General features: G+C 45.1%; 1 protein-coding gene across 2 annotated transcripts; it reads left to right on the forward strand.

Moving 5' to 3' along the window:
- Nucleotides 1–248: 248 nt before the first annotated feature.
- Idh1 (isocitrate dehydrogenase (NADP(+)) 1) lies at nucleotides 249–22,037 on the forward strand. Of its 2 annotated transcripts, XM_028886708.2 has the most exons (10): nucleotides 280–403; nucleotides 1,525–1,604; nucleotides 4,411–4,548; nucleotides 8,633–8,924; nucleotides 11,859–11,964; nucleotides 14,143–14,320; nucleotides 15,306–15,457; nucleotides 18,497–18,637; nucleotides 19,283–19,445; nucleotides 21,104–22,037. In XM_028886708.2, the coding sequence occupies exons 3-10, from the start codon at nucleotides 4,427–4,429 to the stop codon at nucleotides 21,192–21,194; spliced, it is 1,245 nt and encodes a 414-aa protein (XP_028742541.1). In that variant the 5' UTR covers nucleotides 280–403; nucleotides 1,525–1,604; nucleotides 4,411–4,426; the 3' UTR covers nucleotides 21,195–22,037. The 2 variants fall into 2 exon arrangements, with proteins under 2 accessions (XP_028742540.1, XP_028742541.1); XM_028886707.1 differs by lacking the exon at nucleotides 1,525–1,604 and having other exon boundaries at nucleotides 249–403; nucleotides 21,104–22,032.
- Nucleotides 22,038–22,265: the final 228 nt, after the last annotated feature.

Below are 22,265 nucleotides of genomic sequence, written 5' to 3' on the forward strand. Positions count from 1 at the left end.
GGATCCCTCCCGGGGTGACAACCAGGACACTGACTCCGGGAGCCGGCCAGTAGGTGGCATTCTCGTTCCTCAGCGGCAGGGTGTTCCCGAGGAACCCCGGCGGCGTGGCAGCCCCACCATCCCCCTCCTGGAACCCCCGGGAGGCTGGATTGCATCCTAGCCGGGGCTCTCACCCTGCGGCCCGCCCACCCCAGAAAGGCAGCGCGCGCGGCCAATGGCGTCGCAGAGGGGGCGGGGCGGCGGGAGGTGGGCTGAGGGGGTGGGGCCTGGGAGGAGACAAAGCCGGGAAGAGTTAAAAAGCCTTGACCCTGCCCCCCGGTCGTCGGTACCGAAGATTGGTGGCGGATGCTGAGCCAGCAGCGGCTGGGTTGGGACAGTCTGTGTGCGCACCGGGTGTGAGCCGGTGAGTAGCTGGGGCGCCCCGGGCTGCCAGCGGGCGCTCCTTCCCCTCCCTGCTTGGTGCTCCCAGGCTAGGAGCGGCAGCCGACGCCCCTCCCTGTTAGGCTATTCCGTAGTAGCCTTGGAGTGAGAAGAAAAGGAAGAAAACTCAGATCTTGGCTGTGCAGAGATGAACTCAGGTGGAAAGGCCCTGGTGCACCGAGGGGGCACTTCCAGAGTTTGGGTTTAGAGGAGGGAAGTGGGGGTAGCGGAGTTCTGTGTAGAAGGGAGCTCCCGAGGGTGGGATCGTAAGATCTGGGCGGCGAGGACGTTACATGCAGTGACAAGTGCCAAAGCAGATCTGCAGCCGCGGAGGAGAATCTAGCTGAGGGGTGGACGCACAGAACTCGTGAGCCTTGGGTGTAAGAGGAAGAAAATATGCGACCGCAGGGAACCGGTTGCAGAAAGGGTGTGAGCCGGGAACTATAGGCGTGTACTGAGCACTCCTTCAAGGTTCGGTGGGGTGGGACCTGCCTTGAGGCCGGAGTCGTGAGAGTTCAAGAGGGTAGGTGAGGGAGGGGGTGAAGGGGGGTGGGCGGGCCTCCAGCTTCAATCTGGAGCCACTTGGGGGCGCCGTGAGGATTGGGAGAGGGACCCTTCCCACCTTCTTGCCTGCTCCTTCTAGATTCGAGTTCTGGAGGAGTTATTCTGCAGCCAGCTGGGTGGACCTGGTATTAAAGGTCCTGGCACCGCTGAGGGATGGGACAGGCGTGGGGATCTGGAAGGAGGAACAGAGTCAATTTCAGTTTTAGACCTCTTGCACAATGCCCACAAGGATATCTGCTGGCTCACAGTGTCACCGAGATCTCGGTCGAACAAACCAGAGATCCGCAAAAAGCCAAGAGCAGGGACTCGCCCTGGGCCTCACCCTCCTTCGTGTGCACGCACGGATATTTGTAGTCTTTCGACCTTTATTTGGAAGGCTCCTGTGCAAATAAACTGCCCTTTGCCCCTCCAGATACACTCAGCACTGTACTTTAAACCAGATAAACTGGGCTGTCAGGCTGGTATTAAAACCAACTAAATCCTCCTGGCAGGGGTGTTTGTATGTTAAGACTTTCTATTCCCGACTTTGTTTTGTTTTAGGAGATAAATTGAAACTACAGTTGTTTGAGTCAGCAAAATTGAGAGGCCTTGTTATAACTGGAAGTCCATTCACCATCAAGGTGAGAATTAGCAATTGGGCCGTTCATCCCGCTCTCCTTCGTGTGGCCACACTGTACAGTTCATTGGGCGTGGGTACAAGTGTAGGTTCTGCAAAAGAGGGAGGCAGGGATTTTCCAACAGTATACTGCAACTGCTTCCTGAGTGTCCTCGAGTGTTTTGCAACTTGAACTCAGCTGGAAAAAAAAAAAAATGGCTCAAGATAGAAGTTTGATGGCCGGGCGTTGGTGGCGCACGCCTTTAATCCCAGCACTCGGGAGGCAGAGCCAGGCAGATCTCTGTGAGTTCGAGGCCAGCCTGGGCTACCAAGTGAGCTCCAGGAAAGGCACAAAGCTACACAGAGAAACCCTGTCTCGAAAAACCAAAAAAAAAAAAAAAAAAGATAGAAGCTTGAGATTTATGGAAATAAAATTAGGTATGGCAAAGGGCTCCTGTTGCTTCAACTAGTCTGTTGTTGTTATTATGTTTATTCTTTTGGGGACTGCACGAGATGAATTGGAATTCATCTATCTTCAGACTATGTAAATGAGCTGGTGGCTGATGGGCTTTGGATCACACTCTTCTCTGAAAGTTGGGGTTGGGTGAATTCAGAAAATGTGAGACCCAAGGATGCAGGGAATCCAGGGATACCTAAAGCCCATGTCCCATGGAAAGCAAATCCCAAAGTGCATGGTACAGCTTCACTTTTTTAGTTAACAGGTGCAACAACAACAAAAAAAAAATGAACAAAGGCAGGGAAATCTGAAATATATCATTAGTGTCTTCTGAGATACAGGAAGATTATGGCAGAGTGCACATTCACCAAGAAGGAAATAACAAACCAAAACAAAAATTACAGACATTCCAGGCATTGTGATCTTTTATTAGCTGTATTTGCCATCACGGGAAAATAGCCCAGTCATAACTGTTGTGTAATGCTGTGCTAGGAACATGGCCATGAAAAGGTGGTATCAAAACTGAGATAAGTGTGCTATCTCATCTTGACTTTGGCTTTAAAGCACGGTCGTGGAGAAAATGGAGTTAATTATGGGCTTTGCGCTCTACTGTAAGTTAATCTTTACGTTATATCCGATGGGTAGTATTGGTTCTCCCACACTAGTTTGTTGATTGCTTCTAATTGCCTTCCAGAAACTTCTCTGGTAATGGACTAAGCGTGTCATCTCAATACTAGAAATAGGATTCCAGAATTGCAGACCTAAGAAGTAAAAATGGGACTGGAGAATTGGGAAAATATTCCTGGCTTCTTGTGAGGAGCTGAGACCCACTGTCTAGTAATCATTACTTTTTTTTTTTTTAATCTTAAGGGTCCAATTAGTTAAGCTATACTTTTAAAGACAGTTTTAGGTTGTTATCTAGCAATTGCTTTAAAGTCTTCTGACTTTCCTGGTTCTTAGCTATAAATGAGAAAAATCTACAATTGTATTTCTGGAAAGAAAGACCCCATTATAGTGTCTGTTGTGTGACAAAACTTTTTCCTGGGGAGATGCGACACATGTCCACATACCTCAGATAGAGACCCCACAACAGACCGAACAGGGATACCCCAAAGCCCAGCTTGGTGAACCAGTGGGGTTACAGGAATATGTGTGAGGGGTTACATACAGGACCAGAAATGACCCAAGGACAGCTGCATCACCAAAGCCCACCCTAGTATGGGTGACTGCTCACAAAAGCTGGGAACCTGGAGCACACTGCACAGCCGGCAGGCAGCTCAACTGGTTGGAGAGTGTCCTTTCCAAGTGGCTCAGTTGGTCTAAACCTCTTCCCAGGAAACTGTTCTGGTCGAGAGTCTTCTTTAAAGCCTGGCTTCCCTTGTTTGAGAGTCTCATCTTTTACTGTTTACCCTGATTGAGAGGGTCGTAGTGAGTCTTGTCAGTTTCAGGGAAGGAGTGAGTCTTGTCAGTTTCAGGGACATCTCGGAGCTAGTTTGAGTTGTTTACCTGCCTGTTTAAAGAGCTTGGTGTAGGATGGAATGTTTCAATCTGAGAGGAAACTGTTACACAACAGTGTCTTTAGAAGGAACAGATACTTTCAGAGGGCTCTGGACCCCTTTGCCTCCTGAGCAGCAAGAGCAGTGTTCTCTAAAGCCTCGAAGTTTCTCTTTTTCCAAACAGTCCACTTTTGCCCTTTATTGGAACCAGATACTTTTTGAAGTGATATGTCTTCTAAGAGCAATATGGTGTCCCATCCTACAGACAGCTGCTCTTGTCCCTGAGGAGCAGTACAGGATTTGAGATACCAAGGAACATGACTCAGATAAGCCTGAGTGCTCGGCAGGGACCTTTCTGTATCCTGATGTTTCTATATGAGAAATCACTTTTGTAATATAGCCCCACATTGCCAATATCTGCACTATCAATAGGAAAGCCTAATTCTATAAAGAATTCTTCATTATTCACTATTGGAGTTCCTCCTGAATATGGGTCCTAAGAACCAGTTGGATATACAATAACAGATCTGCTCTTGTGGGACAACCAATGGTTGAGAATAATGATTACATTATTAAGGGCATATTTCAGGGTCAGGTTCCCCCACACTCTAGCCAGATGGCCTTGGCAAAGCTATTTGTCCCTCAAGTTAGAAAATAATTTCTTAACAGTGTTGTCTTACAGTGCTGAGTCAGAAGCCACACATAAGCATTGTAGCATGGTGTCCTACACAGAGAAGCTCTCAGTTTTACCACTGCCAAATGTAATTGTTAGCTGTAGAACTGTGCTATTATAAATTGTTCTTTTTAAATAGTCACCAAATCATTGATACTTCATTTCTACTTTATGACGTGACAATGCACATATCTTTTTTTTTAAGAGTTATTGAAATAAAAATGTCCAAAAAAATCCATGGTGGTTCTGTGGTGGAGATGCAAGGAGATGAAATGACACGCATCATTTGGGAGTTGATTAAAGAGAAACTCATTCTTCCCTATGTGGAACTGGACCTGCACAGGTAAATGAATTGCTCATCTGTGTAGCTAGCAAACTCAGAAACATAATTCTTTGAGAGTGTACCTGACATTTTTTTACATGCATAATAGCTGTGCTTCATGATTAAAGCTTTTAAGATTTTTGTTGTTGTTGGTTGGTTTGGATGTTTTGGTTTTCTTTACGACATAGAGACTTGCTACAGAGCCCAGATTGAACTCAACAGCAGTCCTCCTGCCTCTGTTTGCCAGATGCTAGGGGAAAAGTCATATACCACAATACCTCGCCCATGCTTACATTTTAGCTTAAATATATACAAGTGAATCTTACTTTGAGGGATCTTTGTTTACAATTTTGTGTGTGCGTGTCACAGCATGCATGTGTTACAGCATGCATGTGCACACAGCGTGCATGTGGAGGTCAGGACAGAATGGATTCTCTCCTACCATGTGCACTCCCAAGTATCAAACTTGTCAGACTTAGAAGCGAGAACCTTTACCAATGAGCCGGCTCTCGCCAGCCCTCAGGGAATCCTCTGTTTCAACATGCCGTTAGAAAACGTGGGCTTGCCGTGAGTTCACAGTTAAGAATGATAAAGGAAAAGTGGTGAGTTTTGAGGCATTTCTAACTCTTTTTCCTGTTGAACGTCTTATTAAATCGGCAGTTTAGAGTAGCACAAATATTATTTGTGGAAAGAAAAAAAAAGAGAACAATAAGAAAGAGTGAGCTAAATGTAGAGAACTCACTTTTGTCCTTTCCAGCTGGGTCTTCCGTCAGTCTACCGAGTCAGTGGCTGGGGCTTTCTTCCCGTCTGCTTCTTCTGTCTTCTCCATGCAGGTACTCACCATAGTGCCCACCCCGCTTCCAGAGCGTCCCTAAGTCTCAGTGACCGTCCGCCCTGTGTTTGTTGTGTTGAGAGACAGATAGATTTGGAAATTAGGAAGCATGTTATTTATGCTCTTCTTTTTTCCTGGTGTTTTCTCTCTCCCACTTGTTGGTTGGTTGGTGTTTGTTTTTGTTGAGACAGGGTTTCTCCATGTAGCCCTGGCTGTCCTGGATCTCGCTCTGTAGACCAGGCTGGCTTCAATCTCAGAGATCCACCTGCCTCTGCCTCAGAGCGCTGGGGTTAAAGGCGTGCGCTACCAACTCCTGCTCCACTTGCTCTTTGCCCTTTTGTACATTTGGACTACATAGAGACAATTTTTTAAAAGGGTGAAGTGGTCAAAGGCTGGCGTGGTATAATATTGAGCAATACATCCAAAGCAAACTATTGGTGTCTGTCTTTGCCTTGACCCAGAATTACTCAGTACATGTCCTGTTGCTTAGTTGGGTGCAGATGTTTAGTTCACATTATGTCATTAGCTACCTTTTGATTGTGTAAGCCAAAGCTGCTGGTACTGTCTGTATTGCAACCAAAATAAGATCAGCACTGCAGTTGTTGAAGGTCCCCAAACATATAGAAAAGGATACACACACACACACACACACACACTCAGAAAGAGAGAGAGAGAGAGCTTCCAAATAAATTAAAAGAAACATTTTAGAAACTTTCCCATTCAGAACTTTGCGTGGCAGTAGGTAAACTTATGGGCTTTTTTTTTCTTTTGTTTGTGTGAGTGGGGGGTTGTTGTTGTTTTCAAATTTTAGGTATATGACTATTTGGCCTGCATGTGTGTATGTGTACCATGTGCATGCCTGGTGCCTGCAGAGGCCAGAAGGCATCAGCTCGCTTGAACTGGAGCCCTAGGTTCTGACACCAAACCCACTCAGGTCCTCTGGAAGAGCAGCAAGTGCCCTTACCTGTTGAGCCATCTCCCCAGACCTTCTTTTTGTTTTTGTTTTGTTTTGCTAGTTATTGTTGTTTTGAGACGGAGTCTCACCGTGTAACCCTGGTTAGCCTAGAAATTACTATGTAGACCAAGCTGACCTGGAGCCCATGAGCCAACACAACACACCCAGCTAAATGCTTAGAGACTTAGTCTGGGGCAAAATTTACTTATGCATCTCTGTCTCTGTCTCTGTCTCTCTCTCTCTTTCTGTGTGTGTGTGTGTGTGTGTGTGTGTGTGTGTGTGTGTGTGTGTGTTGTGTGTGTACATGCACACACATATGCACATAGCTGTGCATATAGGCCAAAGGACAACCTTGGGTTTTTTTGTTTTTTGGTTTTTTTTGTTTTTTGTTTTTTGTTTTTTGTTTTTTTTTGAGGCAAGCCTTTTACTGGCTTGGAACCCACCTCGTAAACTCAAGCCAGCAAGCCCCAGGGAATACCCCTTGCTCTGAGATTACACATGCATGCTCGAGTCTTGGCTTTTTTCATGCCTATCCCTTTTTTGTCTTTGAAGGTGGGTTCCAGGGATTGAACCTGGGTCCTCATGCTTGCAAGACAGGCACTTTAGTGACTGAACTCTCCCCAGCCTGCATCCGGCATGTTAAAGAGGAGTCCTGTGGCTCATGCCTGTAACCCCAGCTCCTGGAAGGCTGACGCCAAAGGGCTGCTGTGAGTTCCAAGTTAGCCTAGACTACAGTGTGAGAGCTTGTCTCAAGAAAAGTAGTGGGGGAGCAGGGCACTTGTGCCTAGAAAGAAAGGAGTCCATGACTACAGGCTCTTAAAGACTCCAACAGATTTTAAATAGTTCCCCAGTTATTATGATCAACTGGTTATTATGGTGGGTAAGAGGTATGGGGTAATTAGGGTTTTATTGTTGTTTTTCATTTTTTAATAGAGACAACACAGTGGTCTGGATCATTTATTTCTTTTCTCCTGGAAATATTAAAACAAGGCAGAAAAAGGAAAAAAACCTACCCCTTTGTGGATAGATTCTCCTGAAAAATGGCTCCTATAATATGAAAAATACTGTCCACATTTTCTGTGATTTGGGGTTGGGTATTTATAGATATTCAGCATTTCCTAGGCAAAAAAAAAAAAAAAAAAAAAGATAAGAAAGTGCATGGTTGTGTTATGTGTATATGAATTGGCTAAGGCCTAAGCAGAAAATATTTTTGTTTGGAAGCATATCAAATAACTATCTGTGTTTGTATCAGCAGTTGGACTAGCTCAAGAAAGGAAAATACAAGCATGGAGAAGAGAAAAACAGCTTGCTTACTAGCTAGTTTTCAGAAATGAAACTTTTTCTGTAAGGCCATAGAGAACAAAATAAATCACTTAATGATTTTGTTTATTTACTTTTGTTTTGGTTTTTTTTTTTTTTTTGGCTTTTTCAAGACAGGCTTTTCTCCATGTAACAGCCCTGCCTGTCCTGGAGCTGATTCTGTAGACCAGGCTGTCCTCAAACCCAGAGATCCCCCAACTCTGCTTCCCAAGTGCTGGGATTAAAGGCGTGCGCCACCACTGCCCAGCTTGTGTTACTTTCAACAAACCATTACATACTTAAGCTTTATGATTATTTTCTGTGCCCCGTGGACAGGCAGCATTCATTCCTCTGTGAATGGTCTGCACTGTAGGAGCTAGTACTAAATACAGTGTAGACAAGCTGGTTGGTGGATTCCGTTGCTTATCCAATAAACCACAGGCTTGTTTCCAGAACAAAGAGACTTTCTCAAGAAGTAGGGGAAGGTTCACCTATGATTAACTGGCTTCAACAAAAAGAGTTCTCAGCTCTTTTGGCACTGATCGACAGAGCTAACCTTCCCACCACTTCAACGCCAAAAATACAGCAACAACAAAAATCCTTTTACCTCGCCACCTCTTTATTGATAAAGTATAAAGCTTACTATGGGAAAATAAGGTTGTACTTGGGTTTAGCTTGTATAATAATTGTATGGAGAGAAACCAGGCCAAGGGTTGCCTGTGTGCTGTTGCTGCCCTTATATGGTGAAAAGCAGGAGGCAGAGTTTGTTGCTTTCCTGACAGACAACTTCCCACTGCAGTTCCGGGAAGCAGGGCCCAGCCTCTTCGTGTGTCTTCACCCCTTTTTTTTATACAGGCACCCGTCTTTTGTTTAGGCTGTATTGATGCTAAAACTTGACCTATGTAGATGTGTTTGGGGGCAGGGGGGTGTGTCTTCACTTTGGCCCAGCGAGCTCTGCGGGCAGGTTACAGCCTATCAGTTTACCTCCGAGGCTAAGCTGACATCTCTCCCTCTCCAAGCTATGACCTAGGCATAGAGAATCGCGACGCCACCAATGACCAGGTCACCAAGGATGCTGCAGAAGCCATCAAGAAGTACAATGTTGGTGTCAAGTGTGCCACCATCACCCCTGATGAGAAGAGGGTTGAGGAGTTCAAGTTGAAACAAATGTGGAAATCGCCGAACGGCACTATCCGGAACATTCTTGGTGGCACTGTCTTCAGGGAAGCCATTATCTGCAAAAACATCCCCCGGCTGGTGACAGGCTGGGTAAAACCCATCATCATCGGTCGCCATGCTTATGGAGACCAAGTAAGTCGTTTGAGCACAGTTGGATGTTTTTCTTTTCATGTTTATTTTTTGTGGATCTGCAGCTCCGATTTCTCTGCTTTGTTCTTTGGGTTTCTCTGCCCTGAGGAGGGGTCAAACATACATTATGCATAAGCTGTGTATTTACATATAACTGGTTAGGAAAGGGTAAAAATACAGATAAACTTTCAAATAAGCACTCATCTTAACACTTTTTTCCCCAAACATATCTTTATCCTTTTGTTATGTTATTCCATATGACACTATTGGTTTTTTGGTTTTTTTTTTTTTTTTTTTTTGCATTGGTAATACCATGCGCTCAGACCAGTGCTTTTCAATGCTGGCTGCACAGTGGGATCCCTCCATGAGATTTTGCTGTTGATGGTGGTGCCGCCGATGGTTTTATTTCATTGCTTCTTTGTTTTGTTTTTTTGGGCTTTTTTGTTTTGTTTTGTTTTGTTTTTTGTTTTGTTTTATTTCACTTCCAGTATCCGAGTCCCATCCTAGAGCAGTTGAAATCTGAATTTTGTGAGGATCAGGGTTTTTTTTAAAAAAAACCCAGCTGACCCTAATGAGCAGCCACATTAGGAACTACCAAACAGTGCTGGGTAGTGATGTCCAGCACCTCTAATACAGCATGTGGGAGGCAGAGGCAGGCAGAGCTCCATGTTCGAGGCCAGCCTGGTCTACATAGTGAGTTCCAGGATAGCCAGGGCTACCACAGAGAAACCCTGTCTTGGAAAACCAAAGGTTTAAAAAAAAAAAAAAAAGAACTACCAAACATTAAAACTGATCACTTGTGGATAAAGGGAAATTCACCCAATAGTTGAAATCAGTCTCATCAGGGTGTTCTGGACTGCTTGGAAAACAGATGTCATTTCTGTACTTGTATAAAGAGTTTTATTGGGGAATTAAGCAGAAAAGTTGGCAATGACACCAATTCCAAAGTCGGTTGAAATTGAAGTTTTGGGTTTGAATAGAAATATCTATCGAAATGCACCTTAACAAATGGAAATCTGTAATGCCGGCTTCTGGAGGTTTCCATGGAGTCAATCCTGAAAATAGTGTGGCCACAGCTGTCCCTGTGCTCCTGGGACAGGGTCACCAGCTTGGTCCTTGACGCGTCATGTGGCTTTTGTTTCACACTGTGGCTCCTGATATTTCTTCATCCTGGCCAGCCCTTCACAGATGTCTCCCGGAGGCCTGAGCGAGGGAATCTAAATGGCAGAAGTACAGATTCCCTTGTTTAGCATACTGCCTAGTCAGTAATTTTCTTTTGTTTGGTCTTTTGGTTGCTTAATATTTGTGGTATCCGGTTATTTTGAAGAATAGATTATCTTTTTTTCTTTTTGGAAACAGCGTGCTGACTCACTGTTAAATGTTTATAGATCTGAACAAAGTATTTTAGGGCACATCAATGCCTCAATTACCATAGTAAAGTACTTTCTACGACAGAAGTGTTTAATCTTTTCTGTTATCTGACTGCTCTTTACACACTGTGGCTAAGATTACTGTAAAGCAACAGGTGTGGCTGGCACCCGCTGGTGCCGGATGGTAGTCACTGGATAAAACAGATCACTGAAAAAGACCCCACGCAGCAATGACTTGTGGGTGTCTGGTACGTGCTAGGTACCCGTCTGGGAAGTACCTGGCCTTTGAACAGCCTTCACCTGGGGCCTTCAGTCTGCCATGGCTGCTTCCAGAATGAATGCTTTTTGTGGCTGTAGGGCTGTTAGTATAACAATCACCTCAGCGACAAAGCCCTGAAAATCTGACAGCGGGTCACCTGCCGGGCCATTTGACCTGGTGTTCTCTTTCCCCAGTCCCTTCTGGAAAAACCGTTGTCAGAATGAGATTTGCTCAGCACTGGACTTCTAGCTTAGAATCAGGACACAGCACAGACTCTGTTGACATCACCAGCACCAGAGCTGGTGGTGTTGGTGTCTCCCCCCTCCAGCCTTCCCTTCAGACCATGGCCAAGATCATCTTTCTCCATGGTCTCATTTTCCCCCACTTCTGACGCTCAAAACGTCTTCAGTAGCTCTCTCCTGTATTTGTCTTTACGTGGCTGTGAGCTCCGTGAACGAAAATGTCTGTGAGGGATAGTGTGATAGTCAGTTTAACACAGTCTAGAATCGCCTGAGAAAGGAGTTGCAATAAGGAAATGTCTAGATTCCATTGAGCTTGGCAGTGAGGGATTTTTTTTTTTTAACCCAGATAGGTTTTTTTTGTTTTTTTGTTTTTTTGGTTTTTTTGAGACAGGGTTTCTCTGTGTAGCTTTGCGCCCTTCCTGGAACTCACTTGGTAGCCCAGGCTGGCCTCGAACTCACAGAGATCCGCCTGGCTCTGCCTCCCAAGTGCTGGGATTAAAGGCGTGCGCCACCACCGCCCGGCTTAACCCAGTTAGTTTAAGTGGGAAGGTCCTCCCTGAATGTGGGTGGCACCATTTTCCCACACTGGGCCTTGGACTGAATGAGAGAGCAGGCTAAGTATAAGCATGCATGCATTCATTACTCCCCCTTCCAGATTATGTGTGATATGGCCGGCTTCTGTTGTGTGACTTCCCTACTGTGGGGGACTAGACCCTGGGACTGAGCTGAAATAAACCCTTTCTCCCTAAATTGCTTTTATCGGGGTATTTGATCGCAGCAACAGGCGCAAAGCTAAGACAGAACTTTACGTTAGTCTCTGGCCTCTCTGAATTGATGCTCGTAAAATCACTGTGTATGTGGTGGGCTCCTGGTGAAGATTCGCTGCTCTTCGACATGCACTATCACTAACTGGTGGGACTCCCTGGACCCCTGGTAACCCTATCTCTTGAAACCAAAGCGCGTCGAGTTACACTGCTGTGTTGGGCTATCTAATCTATTTTTCCAACTCCTTAACAATTCCTGATGGGGCGCTTTTCCTCATACGTGTTTTTCCCTCTTCACACAGTACAGAGCAACTGATTTTGTTGTCCCCGGGCCTGGAAAAGTAGAGATGACCTACACACCAAAAGATGGAACTCAGAAGGTGACGTACATGGTGCATAACTTCGAAGGTATGTGCAGTCCCTCCAAGCTGCATTCCATCTTAACAGGGGGCCTTCAGCGGCCTCGTTACTGTTTTGCAAAAACTGCCTTAAAAGGCCACCCGAGTCTACAGCGTTTCTGAGGACCATCGAAGTCCACAATAGAAAAGTGGTTGGTTACTTCCATGTTTTCCCATGGCACATCTAGACACGGAGGGGGGGGGGGGCCTGACCGCTTAGGTGAAAATGCAGAGACAACGCCCAGGGTATAAGTATGCATTTTCCTTAGAGGGAACTGGGTCAGTCATCACAGTGTTGGTGAATTGTTGAAGTTGAGCGCTCAGATCTCCTGCCCGGTGGTACCCTTGTGCCTGCCCTGTCAGGCTCAGAATTCTGCTTAGAATTGCTTTCGTTATTTGCTAAATTATTTTCTTTTTTGCCTTTTTGGGAATCCGTAATGACAACAAAAAAATAGCTTTGTAAACACTTCAAGTCTCTTTTGAAATTGAGAGCTGAGTGTAAAGCCAAAAAAAAAGTGCATTGGGGGGGTGGGGTGGGATACGGTTTTTTGGGTAAAGCACCGGCCACACAAATGTTAGGACCTGAGTTTGAATCCCCAGAACGCCCATCAAAGCCAAGGACAGGTGTATGTCTGTAACCCCAGTGCTCTGGGACAAGAAGTGAGACAGGACAGGAGAAAGAACCCCTGCAAGTTCACAGGCTGCCTCCCCGTGCTCTGCAGCAGTTAGCAACAAGAGACCCCACCTTAAACAAGGTGGAAGACCAACACCCTGAGTTGTCCTGACCTCCACACATAGTGGTGTGCACGGACATGAACACACATGTGCACACAGTCTAGCGCACGCGCACACACTCACCACACCCACACACACACAGAGATTTATCTCAAAGGCTCATTAGGGGAAACTGTCCACAAATGAAAGCATCCACATGGCGCTCCCATGCCTTCTCTTTGCCTTGCCTTCTCTAGGCAATATTGTTTTGATAGAATCGAGTTCTGCGGGTTTTAGTGTTTTTCACGTTCTCAGCCAAGTCAGCCTGGGGTCTTGGCATGGATTCAGGTTCTGACTTTCAGTAATAACAGAGGTCAGTTAATAAGAGCCGTGAGGCACTGCTGATGACACATAGCCTCAGTGTTTCCACCAGTTACTGTAGGTGTGTTCAGTGTCCCCCAGGAAATGAGAAGATTTTTTACCCCGCAGTCCAAATGCAGATCTTTCTCTGTATCTGAAGATCGAGTATACCTAAGTTTAAAATGCACCCTGGGAACTGGCAGGGTGACTGACTCACGGGGTAAAGGACTTGCTGCACACACCTGAGTTCAAATCTTCAGAAGGCACATAGAAAGCCAGTCACAGGAGCAAACGTCTGTAACCCCAGTGCCCCTCCAGGGAGATGAGAAGCAGAGACCAGGGACTCTGGAAGCTCATGAGCTAGTTAATCTGACGTATACAGCAATGAGCAACAGAAGAGGTCCAGCCTGCAGCAACAGAAGAGGTCCAGCCTGCAGCAGCAGAAGACAAAGACTTCCACCAGAATTTGTCTTCTGGCCTCCATGGCACACAAGCACCACATTCACACACACAGACACACACAGACACACAGACACACACACACACACCACATTCACATACACACACACCACATTCACATACGCACACACAAAAACATAGATATCATATATGCACAGTTAAAAAATAAAATACATGTTGGAAATTGTTAAAATGTGTAAAGAGTTCCAATTTACTTGCCCTCTCCCCCGCCCCCCCCACCCCCTTTTTTTTTTTTTTTTTGAGTCAGAGTCTCACTGTGTAGCCCTGTCTATCCTGGAATTTACTCTGTAGCCCACGCTGGCCTCAAACTCACAGAGATCTGCCTGCCTCTGACTCCCAAGAGCTGGGATTAAAGATGTGCGCCTCCATGCCTACCATCTTCAGGGTCTTAAAGACCATATGATTTTCTTACTGCTGTTGCCCTTCCCAGAATACCAGCACAAATGCTTCCCCTCTGTGCCTGTGCCATAGCCTGCCTGTTCAGGTTGGAAGTTCACCGGGAATTTCGCAGTGCTGGCCCAGTCATGGCTGCTGAGAGATTGGTCCTTGGGTATTGTGCGTCATTTTAGCCCTGCTACAGATAGCACCACCCTTACCTTTCTTCGCTGTGTTCTTGGTGGTTTCCTCTCCACAGAAGGCGGCGGTGTTGCCATGGGCATGTACAACCAGGACAAGTCAATTGAAGACTTTGCACACAGTTCCTTCCAAATGGCTCTGTCCAAGGGCTGGCCTTTGTATCTAAGCACCAAAAACACTATTCTGAAGAAGTATGATGGACGCTTCAAAGACATCTTTCAGGAGATCTATGACAAGTAACTACAGCTCTTCTGTTCCTCCTTCTGTTTTTCAAGTAGGCTGGCATCTAGGGTGTGGCCCCTGGGACAAACCGAGAGAGCACCGTCACCGATCCTTACCTTAGGCAATGGCAAATCTGAGTTTAGCGGGACTGGAAGGAAACCCCTCTGAGGTGCCCTTAGAAGATAAATGTGCTCTTAAATCAGGGGCACACATTTCTTTTTTGGTAAGGGAAAGGTTGTTTAATGTTAGAACGGAAGTAGCCCACTTATGTTATAAAGTACTGATGTTTCAAAAGTGTGAGTTTCTGAGGCAGACCCAGTTTGTTTCTTTTCTAAAGACCTTTGCTACGATTGAAAGGTCTGCTTTAATTAAGCTGTCATTGTCTTAGGATATAACAGTTTTCATCTCATCCACACAAAAGGCATGCATGTGTCAACTCATAACATGGCATAACTCCCTGTTAGAGCAAGTGTTGGGAGGGGCGGGGTTTAGAAGCATTGAGGTGACTCTTCCTACTGCCCGTCTATTCCAGACCTGGGCACTATCCAGAGTGTGTCCTAGTCCTGAAATATATCAAGCAGTGAAACAGTCTATTCCCCCTTTATTATATTTTTAAAATATAATAAAGTTATAAAATTATATAAAAAAGTTAAATCTCAGAATCTGATCATTATATTAAAAATGGTAGGGCATAAAGAAGTACTTGGGAGAATCAGTTTTTCTCACCTAATTCTTAGACCTTCATTCATAAGACAGAGTATTGTTTTTAGAGATGACCAGTTTGAGGCTTCACCATCAGAAGGTGATTGGTAGGAATCGAAGCACATGTCTATCAGTCCCAAGTTTGTGTATCTACACAGTCCCAGGGCTACAGTCCTGAGGCTATGTCTACAATAATATTTCCTGTCCCTTTTGGGAGTTGCAAATGGCATCCCTAATAAAACTAATTCTGTTTTATGTTTGCTTTCTTTTGTTTGTTTGTTTGTTTGTTTGTTTTAGGCAGTACAAATCCCAGTTTGAAGCTCAGAAGATCTGGTATGAGCATAGGCTCATTGATGATATGGTAGCCCAAGCTATGAAGTCGGAGGGAGGCTTCATCTGGGCCTGTAAAAACTATGACGGCGACGTGCAGTCGGACTCAGTAGCCCAAGGTAAACAGCCAGAGACCCCGGTAGAGGAAGCGCCCTCGTGGCTGCTGGCAGTGAGGTCATTCCACAGAGTTCTCAGGTGTGGTAAGGGAATTTCTTAATCCTCCATTGGCAAGTGATGAAATGTTAGCACTTTGGGGTGCCTGGAGGCACTCTTCTCAGGTAAGGGAATCCAGCTCCTCCTGGGAAAGTGGCTTTGTTCAAGGTCACACAGGAAGTTCCAAAGTGGTTTGACATTCCTGGCTCCAGCCTTACACTGGTAACGCACCGCAGCCTTTTACCCTACTTGAAGTTTCGAAGCTTCCAGTCAGTCTGAATTTCCCTATCTCCTCACGGTGAGAAAGTGAAAAGAGGCCAGGCATGGTGGTGCATACCCCTAATCTCAGGAGGCAGAGGCAAGTGGATTTCTTTTGAGTTCCAAAGCCAGAATGGTCTACACGGCGAGTTCAAGGATGGCCAGAAATACAGAGAGAAGCTCTGTCTCAAACAACCAGAAGAATGTAGAGAGAAAACCAAGAAGGAGGAGTAAAGTGAGGGACCCCGGCACCAAGGATGGGGTCTCCAAGAGCTTATTCATCTGGCAGCGGGTCCTGAGCATGCCCCTGCTGCCAGCCTTGAAGGCTGTTCTGATGCTCTGTAAAACAGTTGTGTGGCGTTTCGCTTCTAACACAGAGGAAGTGAGCGAAGCCCATGCTGTTCACAGAAATTCCAAGAACCAGGGTGGTTGTGCCAGGCGTGAGGGCCAAATCAGTCCACATCAGTTCCCTGACTTCCTCGGTACCAGATTTGCTCTTTGGTGTGAGGTTTGCACAAGAGAACTCCATGAACCTGAGTCTCCTCAGAGGAATGTTTGTGTTAGCGTCAATTATGTTTGCTTTTGCTCTTGTGAAAGCTCAGTCTCTCTCATCGGTTTGACAACCAGTAGACCAGCCCAACGGAACAGAGCTTTAGTATCAGATATGTGGGTTATACAACTTTCTGTACCCTCCATCTGGCTCTCTAAAATCTCAAACATTTATACTGAGTGAACAGAGGAAAGAGCAGTCTTTGCCGTGACTCCATGGTAGATAGGGAAAACTATTCCTTGTCATAAGAGGTCTGGGAAAGGTGCACAAAGTCCATACCAAGACCTTGTCTGTGCTAGCCAAGTACAGTACTGTGAGCTAAGTCCCTACAATCATTGTTTTGTCTTAGGAAGAAGCATCTAGAGCAAGCGTGACAAGCCCTGATAACAACAATACCCTGTGTTTGCCTAGAGCAGTAGTTTTCAACATGTGGGTCTCCACCCCAAAGGAGTCACACATCAGATATTTACAATACGATCCATAACAGTAGCAAAATTACAGTTATGAAATAACAAAAAAAGATAATTTTATGCTTGGGGGTCAGCACAACATGAAGAACTGCATTCAAGTGTCAAGCTCTGGGAAGGCTGAGAACCCCACTGCCTCGAGCCTATAAATCAGGGGGATCTCAGAGAGCCAGTCAGATTACAAGGCAACAGAGCAGACTTCCCTTTTGTTCTTGAGAGGTACAGCTGCTGATGTGCTCGGTGTGACAGTGGCGCCAGCTGGTGTCTGAGTAGACAGACAGGGTAGGAGCCGTGAGGCCACAGTTGGGTGGAACGCAGGTCGGTGAGTCCTGTGCATCTGAAGCCCCAGGGCAGCACAGGGACTGGACACAGCTACTGATCCCACACAGAGGCATCTTTCTTTCCATTTACCCTTGCTTGCCAATTTCAAAATAAAGATTGCTTATTAGATCAGCGTGAATAGATTTAGATTGGTACAGACAGGCGGTGGGAAGAGAAATGGCAATTCCTCAGGAGCATGCTTAGGACCTGTTGACAGATAATCAGCTGTTGGGGATCCGTCCTTTGGTGGTTAGGGGTACCTTGTCTCACCATGAGATATGACGATAGAGAAATTGAGTGACTCTCAAATTTGGTTTGAGTTTTGGGTGTTTTTTTGTTTGTTTGTTTTGTATCATCAAATGCATGAGATAACAAGTTAAAAAGAGAAAAGATTGATTTCACTGAAGTCAAAGATGACCAAAACAATATGGGCTGGTAACTGTGGCTCAGCTTGCTAAGGCATCTACCACCAAGCCTGGTGATGCGGTTCAGTTCCCAGGATCCACACGGTAGAAGGCGACTCTAAAAAGTTGTCCTCTGACCTCCACATGTACATGTGTGAGCATGCATGCACAAACCCACACCCCAAGTAAATAAAAAAAAATTAGTATGACCAAAGAGTAAAATAAAAAAAAGACATCTTGGTGTCAGACCAAAAAAAAAAAAAAGTGGCCTGCTTGTAACCTGTTTATTATGTTTGTATCATCAGCTTCATTAGGTGCTCATGGGAGAACAGAGAAATGACAGAGGTACTTTGTAAGCAGGTAAAGAATGCATGAAAAGAAAAGGCATTTGCATGGACTTGAAAGTTGGAGTCAGGTTCTCTGAGTAGGACACTATAGAAATGTCAAGAGAACTGAACAGAGAAAGCAAGTGGGATGTCCCTGCATCCAACCCATCCTCTTCTTAATCTGCCTTTTCTTCCCCGCCCCAGCAAGGGTGAGCCATGTGGGGGCAGCAGATAACTCACTTTCATTCTCCAGAAAAGAATGTGCTCTCCACATAAGAACAATGGAGTGAGCTCTTACTTGATAGGAAGTTCTGTTCTAAGGAATATAGGTATGCAACCACATAGTCACGATTATGTGCATATTCCTCTAATCCCACAACAGCTCAGTGAGGTAGGTGTTTTTATTCTCCAATTTTATAGGCAGGAAAAGTGTGAAGCCACAGAAGTATAGGTCATCCCCTATCACAGAGCAGATGCTCCTAAGAGGATAGAGTTGCTTTTCCAGACAGGTTGACTCACACTTGAAGCTGGGATCCTGTTTTCTGAGGGGCAGAAACATTCTTGATGGTCGTACATACCTGTGCCAGGTTTATTATAATCTGTCATCGTCAAGCCCCTTACTCTAGATCAATGCTGTTCATGTAGTTGGATCCAACACTTCATGCTCTACCACTCACAGGTTATGGTTCCCTTGGCATGATGACCAGTGTGCTGATTTGCCCGGATGGTAAGACGGTAGAAGCAGAGGCCGCCCACGGCACGGTCACACGTCACTACCGCATGTACCAGAAGGGACAGGAGACGTCCACCAACCCCATTGGTAAGATGCTCTACTTGACTGATTTCTAGCCAGGGAAGTCTTCAAAGGCAATCTCACAGGAACTGAGACACGTACCTTTGATACTTGAGTCTCCTGTGTGAAATCGTCACCAAGTTGCTGATTCATTAGTGCTGGGGGTTGTGGTTTGTTTCACTTTGTTTTATTTGGGTGGTGGGTGATGAGACAAGGTCTCACTATGTACCCCAGGCTAGCCTAGAACTTCTCTATACAGCACAGGCTAGCCTAGAACTTTTAGCAATCCTCCTGCCTCTACTTCACAAAGGCTGAGATTATGGGTGTGTGCCACCATGGCCAGCTATGAGGAGCTATTTTAATGTCCTTTAAAATGCATAAGGTTGATCTTCTATTTTGTTGGAGAGTAGACATTACAGAGAGGAGTTTTCAAAAGCATTTTCCTTTACCCCTGGAACAGTGAAGTGTCACTTAAGGCCAAAGGGATAAATCTCTCTAACAGGGCTTCAGATAAAATATTTCCAACTGTCCTAAAACTCGTCTCTAGTTGATAGCATCTAATGATGCCTGTCATCTAGACAAAAACCTGCGCCATCTCTGGAAAGAGTGAAATACTTGGAATCCCCGTAACTGGAATGATAAAAATATAGACGTCTCCTTTTCTTTTTGTAGCTTCCATTTTTGCCTGGTCCCGGGGGTTAGCCCACAGAGCAAAGCTTGATAACAACACCGAGCTCAGCCTCTTTGCGAAGGCTTTGGAAGAAGTCTGCATTGAGACCATCGAGGCTGGCTTTATGACTAAGGACTTGGCTGCTTGCATTAAAGGCTTACCCAAGTAAGTGTGAGATGCCTTGAGCTCTGTGGTCACATCACCCCTCTTTGGAATTATGTGAGTTGTTCCTCTTTTCTGGGATCAGCACGATACCTGTGTGTTTTCGGATAGCAGGTAGAGAACCTACTGAGCTTTGCGAGATGTCCAGTGTTTCTACAGCCACCCACTTCACATTTGCCCCTGTAGCAGGAGAGTGGCCATAGATCACAGAGAAATACATAGGCACAGTGGCATGCCAGTCAAACTCCTGTGTATAAAACTAATTTTTTTTTTTAAAGAAAATGAGGAGGCTGGAGTGATGGCTCAGTGCTTAAGAACACGTACTGCTCTTGCAGAGAACGTGAGTCAGGTCCCCAGCGCCCAGGTGAGGTGGCTCACAACTGCCTGTAAGTGCAACTCCAGGGGTTCCAACATAGGCACCTCACTGACATGTGCGCACGCGCGCGCGCGCGCGCGCACACACACACAGCTTATAAATAACAGAAAAAAAATCTTTAGGGAAAGGGTAGACAATGAAGGGAACTTGCTGACTAGGTTATTCCACTCTTTCGTTTTCTTTAACTTACCAATGAGTAAAGGAAACAGCATAAATATAAAGATGAGCGACCCGGACTGCATAGTCCATTCTTGAAGTATCTGCACCAATAGTCCAGTGTTCCTGTGGCACCAGGGTTTTTCTGAGGACCTGGGAGCCAGTGTCCTAGCTAAATTAGCTGTTTTAGTCAGAATCTTCTCTCAGAGTCAAAGCTAGTTACTACATCTCATCTCAAATTCTGGAGTCAGCCCTAAAACCATATACACACAACAAAAATGGACCCTGAAACCATATACCCACAAACAACAAAAATGGACTCATCGGGTTGTATTTATATATTTGTGCATACATATGCACATTATGTAACAATAATAATTGGGGACAAAGAACCCATCAGTTAGAGAGTGGGGGGACTTGGGAGTGTCTGAAGGGAGGAAAGGGAAGGAGGAAATTGATACAATTATATTTCACCTAAAAGTGTATAAAAATAAAATTTTAAATAAAAAGGAAATTCTACTATAAACTAATACCACATCCTGCCAGTGTAGCCTCAGAGATCTGTCACCATGTGGTGTAGCCCAGGAAAGGGATAGACTCCTTCAGTCCATGTTTCTGTACTTAAATCTCAAAGGTTCATTGGAAACTCTCTTAGCAGTGTAGAGGTCTTACAACCTGTTCTGTAGGCATTTATTAGCAATCTTCTCCCAGACAATCCATTGCCTTCTGTTTTATTAAGACACAGATGGAAGGAAATAAGAGCATTAAAGCCTGTTTTAAGAACACAAAACTGTATGGGAATGTAGGTAAAAACACATGACTGTGCCCTGGATGGGCTCTGTGGTTTCTAAGAATAAAAAAATAAGAAGTGGGATGGTTTCGGTCACATTGACATTATCTGGAATTGAAGCCCTGTGGATGTATACACCTGTGGCTTGCTGCAGGCTGCCCTGAGCATGGTCAGCCCAGGAACCTCAATCATTGCCCACAGATTTGTAGCTGGTTAACATTAATCACTCTTCTTCTAGAAGTGTGAGTAGCGTGGCTAGGATTTGGTTTTAATTACCTCCTATCAGACCAGAGGGAAAAAAAAAACTAAATTTCCTTCTTTTTTTGTTTCTCCCACCAGCGTACAACGTTCTGACTACTTGAATACATTTGAGTTCATGGACAAACTTGGAGAAAACTTGAAGGCCAAACTAGCTCAGGCCAAACTTTAAGGTCAAACCTGGGCTTGGGGGGGCAAGTCCTTGTGGTAATTAAGTCCACAGGTTTACATTTTTTTTTTTAAATAACACTCAAGGATAAAAACAATCATTTTGTAATTTGTTTAGAAGACAGAGTTGAACTTTTCTATGTGTTTACAGGCTTTTTCCTTTTCATACAGTTACTGCTGCCTCAATGGAACATGGCGGGGACTTTTTTTTTTAAACTGTGTTTTATTGATTAGTAGCAGTCTAGGAATTATGTCAGTACCTTTCACAACAAGTATCACTTTCTCTCTCGCTCTAATGTAAATGACCAAAATCAGAAGTACTCCAAAAGGTGACGATAGCTACAGTGTGGTTCCCTATAAAGGTGAAAAAAGAAACACGCTCACTTCCCCTGTTGTGTCTGTGAGTGTGAGCACTGGGGGCTTTTGTGTGCACATGTTGCACTGTGTGGGGGGGGAGAGCTGTACGGTGAGCTCCCCCAAGACTGAAACAAATAGAATGTGTGTAGCTCAAAATGCATGGCAGCCACGTTTGCAAAGAGAAGAGCATCTACATGTCCGATATACTAAATACATCTTAAGGCCACTGGGGCATTCCAACTCTAGAATAAATGCAGACTGGGGGTCTGCCCTCTTTGCTTTCTCCTCTGGCCTAGCCTAAGTATTATCCTACCCCAAGTAGCACATTTCATCCACGTGCAATAACGGAAGCTGCGCCTTTTTTTTTGGATTTCTGCTGGCCTGTTTCATTTCTTTTATATAAATGTGATTTTTCAGAAGTTGATGTTAGACACTATTCCAGTCCTTCTAAACTGTTAATTTTAATTAAAATTAAGTACTAATGACCCTTCTCCATGTTTGTTCATTGTGTGTACTTAGATGCCGCCTTCATTTCTTCTTTCCCTATGACTGTAATAAAATACCTTGACAAAGGCCACTTAGAGGAGAAAAGGTTAGTGTCGCGTTGCCGTTCAGGGTACAGTCCCATCATGGCAGGGAGATGAAGGGAGCAGAAGCTTGAAGCAGCTGATCGCGTGTCTACAGTCACAAAGCAGAGAGCATTTGAATGCCTGCTAGT

Source organism: Peromyscus leucopus, chromosome 13 (assembly GCF_004664715.2).
Source record: "Peromyscus leucopus breed LL Stock chromosome 13, UCI_PerLeu_2.1, whole genome shotgun sequence".
In the NCBI taxonomy this organism is placed as follows: Eukaryota; Metazoa; Chordata; class Mammalia; order Rodentia; family Cricetidae; genus Peromyscus; species Peromyscus leucopus.

What these genes read in the sequence shown, in the direction of transcription:
- Idh1 (XM_028886707.1), top strand. Translation starts at nt 4,427, where the DNA reads ATGTCCAAAAAAATCCATGGTGGTTCTGTGGTGGAGATGCAAGGAGAT. An exon ending in GCCATGCTTATGGAGACCAA is followed by an intron (nt 8,925 to 11,858) that starts GTAAGTCGTTTG and finishes CTCTTCACACAG; the next exon opens with TACAGAGCAACTGATTTTGT. An exon ending in GACGTCCACCAACCCCATTG is followed by an intron (nt 18,638 to 19,282) that starts GTAAGATGCTCT and finishes TTCTTTTTGTAG; the next exon opens with CTTCCATTTTTGCCTGGTCC.